At 37.5% G+C, this 16,514-nt stretch overlaps 2 protein-coding genes across 7 annotated transcripts in view; one reads left to right on the top strand and one right to left on the bottom strand.

Moving 5' to 3' along the window:
• LOC144652959 (AT-rich interactive domain-containing protein 3C-like) overlaps window positions 1-15,111 on the bottom strand; it is a 28,951-nt gene extending 13,840 nt beyond the window's left edge. Inside the window, exons 1-3 of one of the 3 annotated variants that reach the window (XM_078512859.1) lie at window positions 15,039-15,111; window positions 7,441-7,588; window positions 4,949-5,335 (exon numbers count right to left, since the gene is read on the bottom strand). In XM_078512859.1, the coding sequence (XP_078368985.1) occupies window positions 4,949-5,335; window positions 7,441-7,588; window positions 15,039-15,052 (549 nt within the window). In that variant the 5' untranslated portion in view covers window positions 15,053-15,111. Of the gene's footprint in view, window positions 1-4,948; window positions 5,336-5,493; window positions 5,694-7,440; window positions 7,589-9,248; window positions 9,550-15,038 lie in introns of those variants that run through there. The other 2 variants (XM_078512866.1, XM_078512872.1) reach the window with 2 other exon arrangements.
• The window catches only part of LOC144652880 (uncharacterized), a 39,962-nt gene that overhangs the window by 8,486 nt on the left and 14,962 nt on the right, over window positions 1-16,514 (top strand). For 2 of the 4 annotated variants that reach the window (XM_078512826.1, XM_078512827.1), the window contains exon 2: window positions 11,156-11,299. The exons of the other annotated variants lie outside the window; for them this stretch is intronic. The gene's annotated coding sequence lies outside the window, so the exon portion shown is untranslated. The remainder of the gene's footprint in view (window positions 1-11,155; window positions 11,300-16,514) is intronic. 4 annotated transcript variants of the gene reach the window in all.

The raw sequence follows: 16,514 nt of genomic DNA, 5'->3' as shown, positions 1-16,514 counted from the left end.
GTAGATTATGACAATTAACAAGGTACATGTAACTTGAAGCTTTTGAAGTTATCCATCCACATTTACTTTTTATTTTAACTATGTGTATACTTTGTGAAAATGTGTTACCATGTACTAAGCTTCCCTATGAAAAAGGTCCGCTCCCCCCCCCCCCCCCCCCCCCCTGAAAAAAGGGTCTTGAAAAGAAGTACCCTGGTAAGCCCCATAGAGCTTTTACAGTTCTTTGTTCAACTGGTCAGTTTGATTTTGAGCAGGGTAAAATAATCAGGTCACACTAATTTTCCCAGAATCTCCACATTTTCTGTTGTCAGACATTGGCAGTTCTGTAAATTTGTGGATTCAACAAAACAAAAAGCCGTAAGCTATCCTTCAGAATTTTACAGTTGTGCCCCAAATTCATCGTCTCCACTTCATTCTTGATAAGACTTGAAAACTTGCATGGTTCAAATCAGGCAGTATAGAGACCAGTTATTTCTACAATAAAAATCTGATTTTAGATAATTATCTTCTCATAAGTTGTCATGTGCCTAGATGTTGGCTTGAACCTCATAAATAGAAGTTTAACTTTTTCTCATTGTTACATGTAGTTTTATTTGTTAGGCTCTCAATTTAATCATAACTTGAAGGAAATTCATTCAACCTATTTTAGATATGCATCCACCTATCATAAACAAAACTGTTTTGTCTACACAGAAGGTTCTGAAGCGTATCTTGGGGGCATAAATGGTCTTTGGGAGCATGCGAGCACGGCATTTTTCTTTGCGAGCACATGCATCGACAAAAGTTAGCCTTGCAAGCAGCAAGCTATTTTCAAAAACCTTCCTCCACTAAAAACCGAGCATGTGAGCTCTTCTAAAAATATGCGAGCACAATCAAACAAGCACTCGCTTAAATTTTGTGAGCTTTCTGAGCAGAAGCCTAATCTTGTGAGCACTGTATGACCATTCATACCCCTTGTGTTAATTATAACGACTATGCCATTCAAAAACACAGTTTATTTAAAACCTCCAGAATCATTCTTGCTTATTTCTCCATGTAACTATAGTGCAATGCAAGTGTGTTACTTTGGTGTTCCATTTATCACCACATACCAGTAGGTCAGATACACAACATTATTGTTATTTGCAGAATCTCTCTAATGACTCAGATGGTTACACGTATCACTGAACAAATAAGGATGATTACAGTTAATGGTCAATATTTTATTGCACACGAACATAAATGTATATGTGCACACTTACACATGGTCAAAATGTTGACTGCACAAACAGCAAAACAACAGAGAAAGTTTCACCCCTTAAAGTTAAAAACCGTTTAACTTCAACGATAGAAACTCAAAGCCAAATGTGACAATGACATTGGATGCAAAGCAATTGTTGCCCCCCTCAACGAAATCTTAGTTTTAATAGAAGACGGCAAATATATATTGCAACATGTAAGTGGCTGATACATTTCATGATCATTTCCTACGAGATTGTTATCAGTTTCAAAGAAAGTATGCGGCAAACTCTGGTAAAGTAGCTTAAAGTAGGCAGTAATTTTCGCTTGCCATCGGCTCTTTTGAAATCCCAGTGAACTGTCGTCATATTTTTAACTATGCCTCTTATCAAGATATGTACGTCTGCTAATTCCAAGTGCTAATTTGAACTATTTGGCTGGCTGTCAGCACGGTATCACTCATCGGTCGCCATTTCAAAGAAATCTAAGCTACATGTATTAAAACTGAAAAATTATAAGTGCTTTTTAAAATGGAAACACTGTTAAAAAAGGATGCATGCACTGACTACAACATCTTATTCCATTTAATCAAGGGATATATATGCAATTTGTTGCCGAAGAAAAAACTCGCCAATTTCCTAGACTGCAAGAATAAACACCACAAGATATATTCCCTAATGTTTGAAAGTTAGAAGAATTAATGGAACCTTATACCACTCTAAAGTATTGGTTTCAAGTACCTGAAAAATCATTAATAGCCTTTTTTAATCTTTAAAAACCTTGTTTCTCTGTGCTGTAAAACAAACAGTTTCTATTCTAAAATTATATTAAACTTAATATCCTCATCACTGGCTGTACTCATTTTATGATATTGAGTTAAACAATTTAAAACAGAATCAATGTTGTACGTCTGCATGCCCTTACATATCATTCCATATTATCACGCAAATTTTCCTCAAAGTATAACGATTGATGATTGAGCCCAATGTTGGATGTTTTGGCCTATAAAGGGACTTCAAGCACTGAGCATTAAAAACATACCATAAGGAATTAATCACGTTTAAGTCAGGACAGTATTGATTCGCATAAACACTGACCAGACAGTATTACAATCATGCAAATAACATTATCTAACCAAGATTTTGGGGGTTCTTAGCATTCCTAACATGATATTGATTAATTACCTGTGAGTGTGCTATAAAATAACTTTATTTTTAGCCAGATTGTTCACCCTTTGTTCCGACAAACAACAGTTTCATTTTAATAAGCCTCGAGGGATTATTGCATAACTAAACCTACACCAAGTACATTTAGTTAAAATAATATATCAGTTCACGAAACTGCTATCAAAACTAATCTGCACTGGAATTTAGCATTTGAACTTGGATTTAAAGACACTGATTTAATTCAGATACCGTACATGCACCGTACTACTTGCTTTGTTTTTATTAGCAACAGGTTCACTATAAAAACTACGGTAATCGATCTTGCCGAAATGGGACCACAATATTGTTTATCTATTGCACGTGTAGCTCACGCTGCTTTTTCTACTTTTTAGCAAACATTCAAAACACCTCACTATTAAGTGCCCCTTTGTACTTCAGCAACTGAGAATAATTCTGTTATGCGTGACACATGAATCACTATTTAATTAAAATATGATGAAAAATTTTGTAGTCTAAACAAAATTAAATATGTAAATGGATGAAACACAAGTAAGATGGCTAGCTAGAAATATCTCTTGATAAAGGCGACATATTTTGTTATAATACCCTATGGCCAGATTTAAAACAAGGCAGGATTTTAAAATAAGTTAACCCAAACAAAAAGCTTCAATTAAAAAATCTGAACACAATCTTTCAGATTTTTGCCCTTCAATCACCTCGAAATGAAACGATTCATACTTTTGAAAACTCCAGACTTGACTACATGTTACTTTGTTTTCTTGAGCAAAAACAATCAGTTTGAATGTATGAAGGGAAAAGTATCAAAACCAAAAATGTATTCTAGAACTTTCAGATGAAGTCAAGAAATTTTCAAAAATTAATGTTAATATTGGAATAGGTCTATATTTTTTTCTTATATTTTTCACAACATACGGCTACATTGGTTACTTATCGACTGAAATAAGTGTGAAAATTCAGATTTGAAGGCTTTGCTTTAATTGAAAGAGAAGCTACGATGAATATGTTTCAAATATGTAAGAAGATTAAAGGCTTAATTAAACCAGCCAACGATTATGTTGAAAAAAATAATGCAAGAATACATGTATCTCAAATATCACTGGATGCTAAATTACAATCATTTAATAAAAAGGAAAAACAGCAGGGCCACTGACCTCCAGGAAATTTAACAGAACAGTTCTTTCTTTCTATGCAGCTTTAGAGTTTTAATTACAGTGTAGAATTGAATCTGGGGCTTGTTTGTCCATGAAAAGAAACAGGATGTTGCATCTGCCAACACTTAACAATTATCTATCAAAGTGGGGGTAAATATCCTCGGCTATTCACAGAAACCAAGTTTAATAACTACCAATATAATTTATACCAAACTAGTCACTGAATAGCCAGCTTGCCAGATTTCTGTTTCCAAATAGTAATAAAAAAGTTGGTAAAGGTCATGTGCGATTTTTTAAACCAGGTAAAATACTGCACAATATCTCAGGTCTAGTAGCCAATCAGAACGTGCCAAAAAATACATTAGGGCTAAAAATGACAGGCTGTATGAGTGACAGGTGGCGGGTCAACCTGCCACCAAAAAAGAGCTGTAATCCAACTTCCCAATTGCCAAGGGCCTATATTAACTCTGGGTTATTATTAAATATTAATTGAAGGCAGTATTGTTGTGTAGCTTATATGTATCTTTGTAGGTTACGGATAACAACAAGTTATTGCATAACCTACGGCCAAAAGTCAAGGGAAAAAAATCATTTATGTCACCGTTTAATCTTACTTATAACAGAACTTCCCATTAAATAATCGAGTTATCCAGCATTGAGTGAATTTCCCCCTGGTCTCAATTTCTTATGACAAATACAATATTTCATTTCGCCCAGGTGATAAGCCCGGTATGCAAATTTGTATCATAGGTTAATTAAAACTACACATTCTATGACCCACTAATTCAATAAAGCCGATATTCGCGCGTCAAACTCCCAAATCACCGTTTTATCAAGGCCAGTATCATAACTTCTACACACCCTTATAATCCTACAGTCGCAATTTGCAATTTATTCCGAGTTCTGGATTTATTTTCTTAGCCGAGAACGGCAAAGATCGCGCTTGGGAGCGGCCTCCGAAACGCGGAAAATTAAAAACGATTGTTGTCAAAATGTCACAAAGAAACAAAATAGTCGTGTCAAATACGCCGGCAAAATATGCACCGCTACTCATAACTCAGTTTCTATTAAAGAGCGATTTAGAAAGAGAGATTAGCGTCGAACGACAAAGACGCTAAAAATATAAGCTTTATTGGAACTTGGAGCGCTATTGAACGAAGGAATTCACTTCAATACAACACGGGAATGAATAAATCGATTAAAGCCGCGAAAGCTGAATTTGTTTGGAACAATAATTATTAATATTCGCTTGAGATGTGTCACTTTTTTTGCGAAGCAAGTTGATTAATGACGGTCCTCAAGATGTAAAACCAAAAAATGCTTGCGGCTTAGTATTTCTGCTTGAGAAAATCAAACACTTGAAGGGTTTAGAAAGAAATCTGCAGCACTTACTTGCTTGAATTGCTCCTCAAAGGTCCATTCGTGAGTTGGAATTCTGTCTATCCCGCTGACACTGTTGTTGATGTAAGTTTCCACCGGGGAAGGGGGCTGTTGATTCTGCACGCGAGCTCCTTGTTGATACGATGCGGCCTCGCGCCCACTAGAAACACTATCAGAGTCCGTATCGTAATGTTCTCTTGACTTGAACCTCTCCTCTTCAAACCTTTCCTCCTCCGTTTCCTCTACTTCCATTGACCGTTGAATATCATCAAGTTCCGCCATCCGGCTCTCCACGGAACCGCTCGACAGCGACGAGCGATGCTGCTTGAACGTGTGAGGTGGCGGCGATGATGGTTCCCGCTTGGTCTCCGTCCGCAGTCCATCCCGATCGGCGGCTGACTGCAAGAGCATTTTACAACTTTACAAACACAGGAAGAGATGAATGAAAGAAACGCGACCTCGGGCTACGAGATCATAAACACTTTCCATTTTAATTAATCAATAGATTAGCTATCAAATGAAAATGCAAATCAGCCGACGACAAAACACGGACTTACAACGCTACGCTGCTGCTGTTGTGCTTGAGATGACCCCTTTTCCATTGCTCCACCGTTCCGCTCTACAGAAATTTAATTTTAATATTCACGGGGGTTTCATAAAAAGCCTATTTCCTGGAAGTGATACGTATTGGCCGACAAAATTTGCGAAGACATAACTCGACCAGTTGGAGTTCAAACACCGAATGACACATCTTTGATGGGGCATTCCATTGAAATCAACAATTACGACATGCGCACTACCCGCCACAGAGATTCGATTTCTTATTGTAATTAATTATCGCCAATTAAGTAAGACCACGTGACCTCGGTTCGACGCGCCAGTAGAATTAATCATCGCATTTATTAATGTTTTTCTGGAGATTACAATTAATTCTTTCCCAAACTAATAAAGGTACGTCTTTCAATCAACCATCCCCGAGCGTTTTTATTTGTTATGCATTCAAAAATTGTCAACAAAAGAAATTGAAAAGGTTTGTCTCGCCTGGATCTCGGTTTATTTTGTCCTGAAATCATGAAATTGTTGTTGTTCTTTCCGCATTATTAATCTTCAGCTTTTTAGTCTTTATAAAAGAAACAGAAAAATTAATCATCTCTGTTTTTATGTTTTGAGTAGCTCTGATATTTAGAAAGCTGCGTTCATCTCTTCGACTTCTGAAACATCGATTTTTAATGAAAACACATTTTATTTCTCCTTTCCTTACGAGCTCTAAGGTTCGATTAATTCAAAAAGCGTAACTGTGTGATATATTTTTTCTATCGTCAAACAAGAATAGAATTATTGAACGCAGCTGCGAATTTTAAATGCAAGAGCTTGGCGATAATTAATCAAGTAATATCTCTCTTTCCTTATCTGTGACTGTTTTCGCGCGCTAATAATAATGAAAGCTTCCACCCGTGTGATAAGAAAACTTCTTTCCTATTAATACTTGTTACGCCAGAATGCTCCAATTAGAATACAAAGCTAGGCCTTGTATCTATTTTGGTGAAACGATCTTTTATTTGTCTTGTTTTTTCCTGTCAGATAAACAGCGACAAAAATGTTAATCTCTCGGCTATGAAGATTAGTCAAGCTCCTTTCAATGCTCGAATCTATATAGCCCTTTATACTTGTCAATACGCTAACAAAAGAGTTGGATTCGTAAAGGATTTGACGTTTTCTGCGTTACATTGCGATCGGTGAATTTATTGTTACCAGGGAAATGTACATATTAAATGTTGAAAATAAAAAAGTATGATTTTCTTTTGTAAACATCGGAAGCACTTATGTTTGTCAGCCTAAAACTGATATTAAAAAAGCCACAGGGAAAGGAAATGCCAAATATTAGGGTGTATTTTACCTCAAGTTGTGTCCAATCAGATTAATAACTTTCCATGGCATGCTTCGCGGCGTAAAATTCATATAAGATACATTTCAATTTACGCCGTCAAAACAATTTAGTTTGATGAGCTCCTTACTGACGCAAACTTGGATAAGCAAACTTAATAGCAATAGCCAACATTTTCTTAATGATCATAGTTTTTTATTAATCACAGGCAGTTTGCCTTAATTCTTTATATTTTTCTTTTCAAAAAAATCGGGTACAGGTTCAGAAATCGGCTTTGGGAAATACTTTGAACGGCAGAGCAACTTTCTGCTATGATCTCAGTGGAGGCCATTTAATATCATATAACAGTTGGACCTGCTTACACCAGTTAAAAACTTTCAAAAATAAAATTTACGAGGAGCCGCAAACGCAATCGGTCTAAACTCTTCCGCAATCCACGACCCTGCTAGCGCTGACCGGACCGTATTCGAGTCGCACATGACAAAAAATACTTGGGGTATAAAATGGCACAATTTGACATCTCTAATCGCTATACAATACCAACACCGTGTGTGCATTCAATAGTGTTTACATAAGCGCACTGAAATAAAATTGCGGCTCTCTCCCTCGGTAAACTCACCGTTGAATCCGGGCCGTTGCGTGAAACGTTCCTGTGATGAATTCGTCCGCGAAAGGATGACAGAATTCCAATGTAACTATCGGCTGCTGAATATTTCTGGCAACCGAAGTCATCTTTCGAGCCGAACATCTCGGTCATAATTTGATGACTAAAAAAGAAAGATCAAAATTAATTTGTCAAGCGGTACATGCGCGCGGCTTTATATATATAAATTTTTTTATATCAATTCTCGCCGCAAATTTTTCGGGGTTCGGGGGGCTTCGGGGGGCCAGTGTGGTTTGCGTGGGTCGGTCGTGGTGTCGCGGTGTTTTCGTCTTCGCTCGTTGGTGTCAATCCGGCGAGTTTCCTGGGGTCCGCAACTTTTGCACGTTGTTGGTTTCTTTTTCTGTTCTTTGTTTGCGTTCTTGACATCATTGGTCTGTTGGGTCGACATCCTTTGTTCTCCGTTGTCTTGGTTCTTTGTTCCAACTGTCCCGGTCGGTATTCGCACTGTAAAAACAGGCCAGGTGTGGCATTATTTACAAAAGGACTGAGAATATATATTTAAATCAAATCGGGCCATTACCTGTTACGTACTGTCTTCGAAAAAGCCGGGCAAGGAAAGCACATCGCTGGTATTGTACTTAACAGTGTGCCAATGGCGAAACGCCATGTGCACAAAGCATGGTCTTTGAAAGGTGTTAAATAAGTTGATTGTAGCCTGTGGCTTTCAGGATAAAATGTCCTATCTAGTTAGCATTGTAATTTATAAAATAATGAATTTATTTTATTCGCAGAATAGATGGTTTCATAACCAAATATGTCCCCCGTCTCGATCGATAGCAAACATTCGCGTGAACATAAGAAATTAAAATAATATTAATAATCAGTGAAAGAATATGCTCGTAGGAGAAAACCGACGAATAAAAGAAAGGATTTGTTCCAAGTACAAAAAAAAGAACGATATTGAAAGCGCAGATAATGCGATTAACCCAGGAAAAAAAATAACAACGTGACGTCATCAGCGGCGCGAAAATTAATATTGCTTATATTCCTTTAAGATTCTCGCCATTTGCTAATAAATTCGTAATAAGTCAACCTGCTTGAGAGAGTTATTTAATTCGACAAATGAGAACATGCGGGTAAACCTACTAATAAATGGCGAAATAAGACTCGAGTTTTATGACATGCACTTTTCGCTAATGTTTTAACTGACCCGCGTACGAGATTTTGTCTATGTTTTTGCGCTTCTCCCGTAAAATTCTCAGCAAGAATCACCTATCATATGTAAACACTTTTAGAGGCGATGGATTTATTATCGTTCCTAGCCATCTCTACATTTAGAAACGCAACTGGAGTTCAATTTAGAACACCGCGACAATAAATCTTATAGATAGTACTGCCGATACTCGTAAGATGCAGGCTCAGCGCATTTAATTCGCTTGGTGAGCTTGATAGAGCCGGTTAGAAGACATTGCCGACCTGCTCGACTTCCACCTGGGGCTATGAGGCGTGCTTACTATTACAAGGGAGGTCACGGCTTTTGGGTCAAGCTATTAATAAAAACATCTGATTTAAACTTACCACCTTAAGCTAGAAATAGATCAAACTCCGGCGCCCAAACTGAGAGTGCGTCCTGACTTAAATTAATGCCAGTTTACTCTTTGTCATTGAGTAAAGTTATTAATTAATTCGCCACTGTTAAGCAGCCATGAATAACCTATACAATTAAGCCTTATCGACAGATGCCGTTGCTAACGCCCCTAAAGAACGCGTTCTAGCTACGAACATACACCGTATTTAACAACTATAACGTTTGGCCGGGTTACCTTGATTCAATCAAACTGTGTCAGTTCTGCCATACACCACATCAATCCAAACCAAACCAAGTGACAAACCGGTGAATGTTCCCCGCTAGCTAGTGCGCGCGCCTAGAGCAGAGCAGAGCTAGTGCAAAGTGTGGCAATAGCAAGTGGCCCTTTTGTGGCACGTGGGCGTCAAAGAATAGCCAAAATAATGTCTCAGGACAGGTAGCCGAGGAGGTCTTGTATCAAGAGCATTTTTTCAAAACGGCACCAGCCGTAATAGATATGTACACCTGTTATGCCATTAGATAACTTTCATTATTAATCAACATGAAGACAAAATAGCAATTTAAAAAAAAAAAAACTAAAAGGAAGCTTGTTTTAACCGTAACTAAACCGAGCTCTTTTCCTCTCACTTTGTCCGAATTTAATTGTTACCGTTTTCAATACAAACGCTGAAGATTTCCTTACAGACCAACACCCAAAGAATTTTTCTATTAGTGTTTATAGATTAACTTTATATTTTCCATACTTGCGGTGAACGAGATAGTTTTCTCGGTTGCATGCTTTATGAAGCGCAGAAAACCCCGTTCAACTTAATTTTAATATGAAAAAACTTCTTTGTTGTGTGTTTTGACGACAACAGGTTGTTTTAAGAAAAAAAGGGTCAGATTCACCTGAAAATCTGTTTTGAAAATATAGGATTAAGCCGAAAGAATCGTGTACAAGCAATTTTAAAGATTCTTAAAACACTGCGGACATTTTTATTTTCAACTATAATCCACCATGAAAGATTGATCATGACAAAATTTATTGAGTTTATTCAGTGATAATCAATAGTGCGCGCCAATTTTCCTTGAACTATGTGCACCTGTTTATTTTTCATGTTTTTGGAGCCAGTTTCGTGACTTTAATAGATCTGTGCACGTGAACTATAAGTGTTTGTACTGAGGTTCTTTCTTTGTAGAAACTTTATAAGTCTAAAGTTCTAAGCTAAAGTTTCTCCACGCGCTTTTTACGGGTGGCTTAAACATTGCCTTGCGTGGGAGCGACTCGTATTTCCTTTCTGAATTCCGATGTCGCACCTGAAGGAAATAGGAGACGCCTTTACGCAGGTTAGCATTAGCGCAATTTATCAAAACTTTACGAATCAACTCTCTGCTCTGCAGAATAACCTACAATAACTAACGACGGAACACCCAGTAATGACTGTACCTGTAGCAGATTGTTCAAGTGGTTCGCAAAACATCAGTCATATTGGCAAAAAAATGAACTTACTCAAGAAGGTTCTGTTCTCATAGATTTGCGACGTTCCAAAGACTGGTGACATAGGAGCTTACCATAATAACAATAAAAAAGGCGAAAGCAACCGAAAACTACTGATGTGTTATTTGTTTTACTATTTGGAGGCGAGTTACCTGACATTGGCACCTAAATCAGGGGTCTGCTTTACTAGGTTCGAAGCAGATATGGTAAAAAGAAAAAGGAGCGCGTTTCCGGCTGACAGGTGCAGTACCAAAATGTTGTCCACTGATTTCGAGCCTCGAGGCTGACTGGCGGCATTTGTTGATGGCTTTATAATAAAATTAAGAGAGAGAGATTGTAAGAGTGAATTGGTCAATTATGGTGACGAGAGCTACTGAGAAACACAGTGCGAAAATTGCGTTACTACTTGGGGAAAGAACCAAGACAATGGTCTAACTTAGGTATTGAAAATGAAAATGAATTTGCAAGGACCACCGTGACAAAATAGAAGTACCATATCCTCTCACTGTAGAGGAGCTAATCAGCTATAATGAACTGAACTACCTTTTTACGGTAATTATTTTGTCATTTGGTAATAGATTGGTAAACTACTATGCAACTTTATCACAGCAGAATCAAACACGTGGATACTTGAATAACATTGGACTTATATTATTTATCTTTAGTTGGTTTGACCCTACACCGCAAAGAAATGCGCTGAAATGGCTTCTCGCGGCGTGGCTCCTTACACCCTCTGGGTGTTGGACACCTTTGGAATTACACTGGTGTTTAAAAGGACATGTTTTCCAGTTCGAATCTGTATTGAACAGGTGAGATAGCAACTAATTTTACATAAGACTTCCGTTTCATGCTAGCTGTTTACTTTCCCTCAGTCACCATAAGATACCTTCGCGATATATTTATTTGCATGCACGGAATTTTAATTTTGTTATTTTTGTTAAACTATTTTGTTTAATCTTCCCTATAGAAGTGTTCTAATCTAGTGAAAACTTTTGTACTTACTACAGCATTCTCGGGTTGGAAGTATCGGCTTTCAACCAAGGCTAACACTTGATTTGACAAAACTACAAATTACCTTTCGAAAAACATGACAAATGATAATCCATGCCAAAAAATTCTTACACGATAAGAATACACGATAAGCCTTCTTCTTACTTCTTTGCTTGCAAGTATAGGCCACTTGCATGAGATGTGATCAACTTTCAAAGAAAGAATTTTCTGAAAATCGAGCAAATATCATGTGCCGATCTAGACAAAGCAGTAAATTCTGCTTGGATACATGTATCCTGAACGTTGGCAGAAAACGTCACCAGTTTATTCGGTGCCTAATGTTTCTACTCGGGCCAAAGTCAATGTGTACGAGGTACCTGCACTAGTAGCAGATTGCGAACGTTCTAGCAGATAATGTCGTGTTAATTCATGCTCTTATAAGTAAAGTCGCAGTGATAAAGCAGTTTTCAATTAAGTGGCGTAAAACCAAAAGAAAATTAATAAGCTGTAATTACTTTGGCCAAACACAAAGGGCACAGACAATCCAGTAAACCAATCAAAACTTGAAGCAAATACACGAAGCCGCCAAGAAGCGCGGGAAAACGTGCGCGAGCGAGCCGAGCGAAAGACTATTGCTTTTGTTTTTAGTTCTGATTGGTTGAGAAGGTGGAGCGAGATTTTTAAACCAATCACTACGCGTATAGTAATGCAAAAACAAAGCAAACGCAAGTTACTTTCGACACGCAAGTGAAAACTGCTCTATAGAGCGATCACTCTGGCCAATCACAAAGGACGCAGACAATTCAGTGAACCAATCAAAACGCGAAGCAAATACATGTAGCCGGCACGAAGCACGGGAAAACGCGTGTGAGCGACTCACGATTGGTTTTGGTTTTATTGCTGATTAGTTAAAGTGCAGTAATGCAAACTAAAGCAAACGTGGATTACTTTCGACACTCAGGTGAGAATCGCTATCTCTAATTCTGACTGAATAAATTACAGTCAAACCTATTTGATATGTACTCACACCATAGCAGAGCGTACTGTCCATATTATGGACGTGTTCGTATTACAGAGCTAGAGATTATATGAATTTATTCTGGTTCGTTTGGGAGCAAATGAACTGTCTGTAATATGGAGGTGCCGTATTATGCCGAAGGTGTCCGCATGGAGGAGTTGGATTCAGTGCACATGCTACTGCAAGTCAGCAGGACGAAAAAGGCCTTAAGTCGCTAGCTAATAGAATATTAAGTTATACAACGGAAACTGGTTTCAGGGGTTAAGCGGTTCAATCCCTAACCAAAGAGTTTCAGTGGAGTTAAGCGTCATAAAACCGCGAGTTTTTATGGTCAACGGATATAATGGGAATTGTTTCCTGTCTTCAAGCATCAAACAACGTAAAAGGATTGACTCCAAGGAAACCAACAACCGACAAAGAAGGCCTAAGGGTTATTTTTACCGTCAACCATAAAAGAATCGAGAGTATGTCAATAACTTGAAGCTAAAGCGTCAAGGGTATAATCCTTCAAAAAAACTGTTAAATCGTCTAACTAACTGTCAAACCGAGAAGGAGTCAGAGTCACCCACCCGTCCCATAACTATCTTAGTGCGTTTGTGGAAATATTCAATTCATCTCGCCTAGTGACAGGGAACTCAACCGCCTACAACTTCCTGTGCACGGCTATTCCGACGGTCACCCGGCCTGCAGGCTGCGCGTATGATCGTCGAGTTGCGTGTAAGAGGCAAACAGGGAAACATTGATTTACGGAAACAATGTTTCCACGTTTGTGGGGACCTTAACTTTTGCCACTTTAATATATAACGCAAGAGGTTGCAGCTGTTAGCTGTTTAATTGTTGTTTTAGTGTACGCTAAATGTGACATATTGTTGTTACTCTTAATTTGGCGCTGAATGTTTCTGTTATAAGTCAAGCCTTCTAACTATGAAACAAGTACACTGAAAGTGACTTTCACACAGATCAGCAGTAAATAGTATTACGGTACTGAAATCGGATAGGATATTAAATTACTAAAATTACCTAGGAGCCCAAAATACTTATACAAATTCCGTTTTCTAAATAATTTTGGGAGTCATTTGAATATGCGCGTTGTTTATTGGATCGTAAATCATACTTAGTGGTGCTTTAGATATCAATGTCAATGAACGTTATCCGTTCAGCTGTTCGGAGTCCTCTCGGAATGTCGAGCTTGTTAATTTTTTATATCAAAGAGAGTTGTTCATGAACGTGGATAAGATCAGCGAGGCTGTTAGCAAGGATTTTCAGTAAAACCATGTTTCGTCAACGCATGAAAAGTGCACCTGTCTCCTTTAATTTGTAAAATTATCCACATTAGCATTTTTTCAACTGTATTTTACAATCATGCCGACAGATAATGAGAATGAAAAGAAAAAAAAACACCGCTGGTTTTCTTTGATTTTTTTATAGGGTATAAAATCGTTCCTTTTGGACGATTCCGGATAAAAAATATTTCGCCAACACAACGAAGCGAAATAAACGTTGCATTTGATCGATTAACTCACAGAGGGAGTCTTTTGTTTGCTGGGGTGATTACGCTAGAACTTCTGTGTAAAGCCGTGTAACATTTCGCAGCTATATACCACGGGCTATTTGTGAACTCCTATGTTTGTATTAAAAATACGATTAGGGGACGTAGAGTTACATGCTTTTGTTGTATTACACGGACTCAAAAAAGGGGATGACGTGTGGGACATTCACAACACCTTTGTATGTCACCCATGGTGACGGATTCAGGTAATTTTTTTTATCCTGTTTGCTCCCCCAAAAAAATCGTCTTTGAAAAACTGCGTGTTTAGTGGAACCTTTCACAATTCAAAAATATGCTGAAACCTCAAAACATATGTATCTAACTTTTTCAAATTATTTCACCACACTCAAGAGAAAATATGGGGACCACATGTATTATCGTATGTTAATAACGTTATATCTTCCCTTTACAGTTGTTAGGCATTAAGGTGTTATTTATGCCAATAATAAAAAAAGTGCTACAGTGATTGCAATACTGAACTTCCGCTAACCTCGTGAACAAATATATTATTAAATGGAAGGAAGAGATAAAGAAAATGGAAGATAAAGCATACCAAAACTCACTATCATCTATATATATTTTTCTCAATATTGTTGCTATAAATAATTTATTTTTAATCCTACCTAATACCTTATATCGATATGGGTTACAACTGAAATAAATCGTGTAGCGCACGTCATCACTGAGGGTTTTCATTTCTTCCTTCTAATTCCTACGGTATTTTATTAGTTCTTGGTGATAAAATTAAATAAATTCCTGGCTCAGGATTTCATTGCGATTCTAAACTTGAACAGATTAATTAAACAGCCGTCAAAAAGTTTAACCAGCTACTACCATCTAAGCATATTTTGTACTGACTATGACCGGACGTTGTTACTCATCTTAAGTATTTGTTGCGTTCCAACAACCGCTAAAACGAAAACTTGTATTAATTGTTCTCTACACACTCAACACTGTGAAATTGAAATTAATAACAACACGAAACACTCACCCAATTGGAAGCATTAAGTACGGTTTACAACCAGGAGTGGCTAGTTGGCTTGAGGAAGCTCGAAAAATTATCAAGTGTATCAAGCCGCTATAAATTTATTCTCCTGCGTTTGAATAACTTATCAATCATGCACACGTTCGTAAAATATTAATTAGCCTTCCACAGAGGAACACTAAAGTGCAATTGAATAATTGAATTAGGACTCGTGCTTAAACTTGACGTGTTTTGCTCGCTGTTATTCTTCTAATGACGGACTGTTTATACGAAAAAAAAATGTTGTACACGATTTAATAATCAGGCCTTACAAGTTACACAGCTGGAAAAGGGCGATTGTTGCAATCAAAAGGAAACTTTTACTTTTGAAACGTGGTTGACTAGAAGTACGGGAATTCGAACGCGGTGTTAACAACAACAATAAAAATAAACGAACAGAACTCGAAAGAAAAAGAAGTCATTTTGTTTTCCCGTTATAATCAAGTAACTTCTTAAAAACAAAATTAGTTTTCTCAGACATACTTCAATATCATCGTGTCAAGATTATAGCTATTGATTGATTTCAAGTCAGTAAAATGCAAATTATTACTGATTTAATTCAAGGAAAGTGAATCTTCGTCAGTGATTCTAGAAAACTGAGACCTGAGAAAATTTGGTCGCTTCAAGACCCTTACAACCTTCACCCAAAATAATGCTTGAAGCGTTTTCACAGGAAAACGTCCTCATGCAGAGTGAGTGATCTGAGAACAAAAAAAATGCTATATTGTGGATGGCGACACCATGGATACCTATTTTTCTTACTTCCTTTCTAAAAGACCTCACAGTGTGCTCATCAGTGAGAACTGCGGGATATTCCTTATTTTGAAATGAAATTTGGCGCGATCAAGGGCTCCTGGTGGGATTCTCGGCCGTGTGCGTCCGCGTTTGTGCCAAATTCCACCTGCACGTGCACTGGGACGTTGGTTTCGCTATTTACTAATCCTGGGTTTGATGCTTTTATATGCATTAAAAATATTCGCTTTATATGCACTTTAAGAGAAATTCTATTCAGTCTTTGAAAAGTAAGGATATAGAGGTCGATGCCGAGCTAAGAGAACGGTTTCCTGTGCCCCCACGGATAACAATTATTGTTTTGTAATTTATATTATGCAAATTAGTTAAATTACGATTTTATTTCGTTCCCATGACCTCTCGGTCTGAAAAACAAGGTGCCAGTGACTTCTGTAACTATGCAAGGACCACTCTGACAAATTAAACAGGAGCAAAATGCAAATTGTAGCTGGATCTAGGTGTAGATCAGGATCAGCAATACACTTAGTTAACAATCTTTAAATGCAGGACTGATCAAACGGCTGGGGACTGTTTTATATTTTGGCCCAAATAAATATAATAAATAAATATAAAACATCAGTCCCTAGCTGTTTGATCAGTCCTGTATTTAAAAATTGTATAACAAGGTGCTGTCAAATGTGAGAAATATTA

Source organism: Oculina patagonica, chromosome 1 (genome assembly GCF_052425735.1).
Source record: "Oculina patagonica isolate OP01 chromosome 1, crgOcupat, whole genome shotgun sequence".
Taxonomy (NCBI): domain Eukaryota; kingdom Metazoa; phylum Cnidaria; class Anthozoa; order Scleractinia; family Oculinidae; genus Oculina; species Oculina patagonica.
Note: the sequence above shows the minus strand (reverse complement) of the source record. Positions and strands in the feature narration are given on the sequence as shown.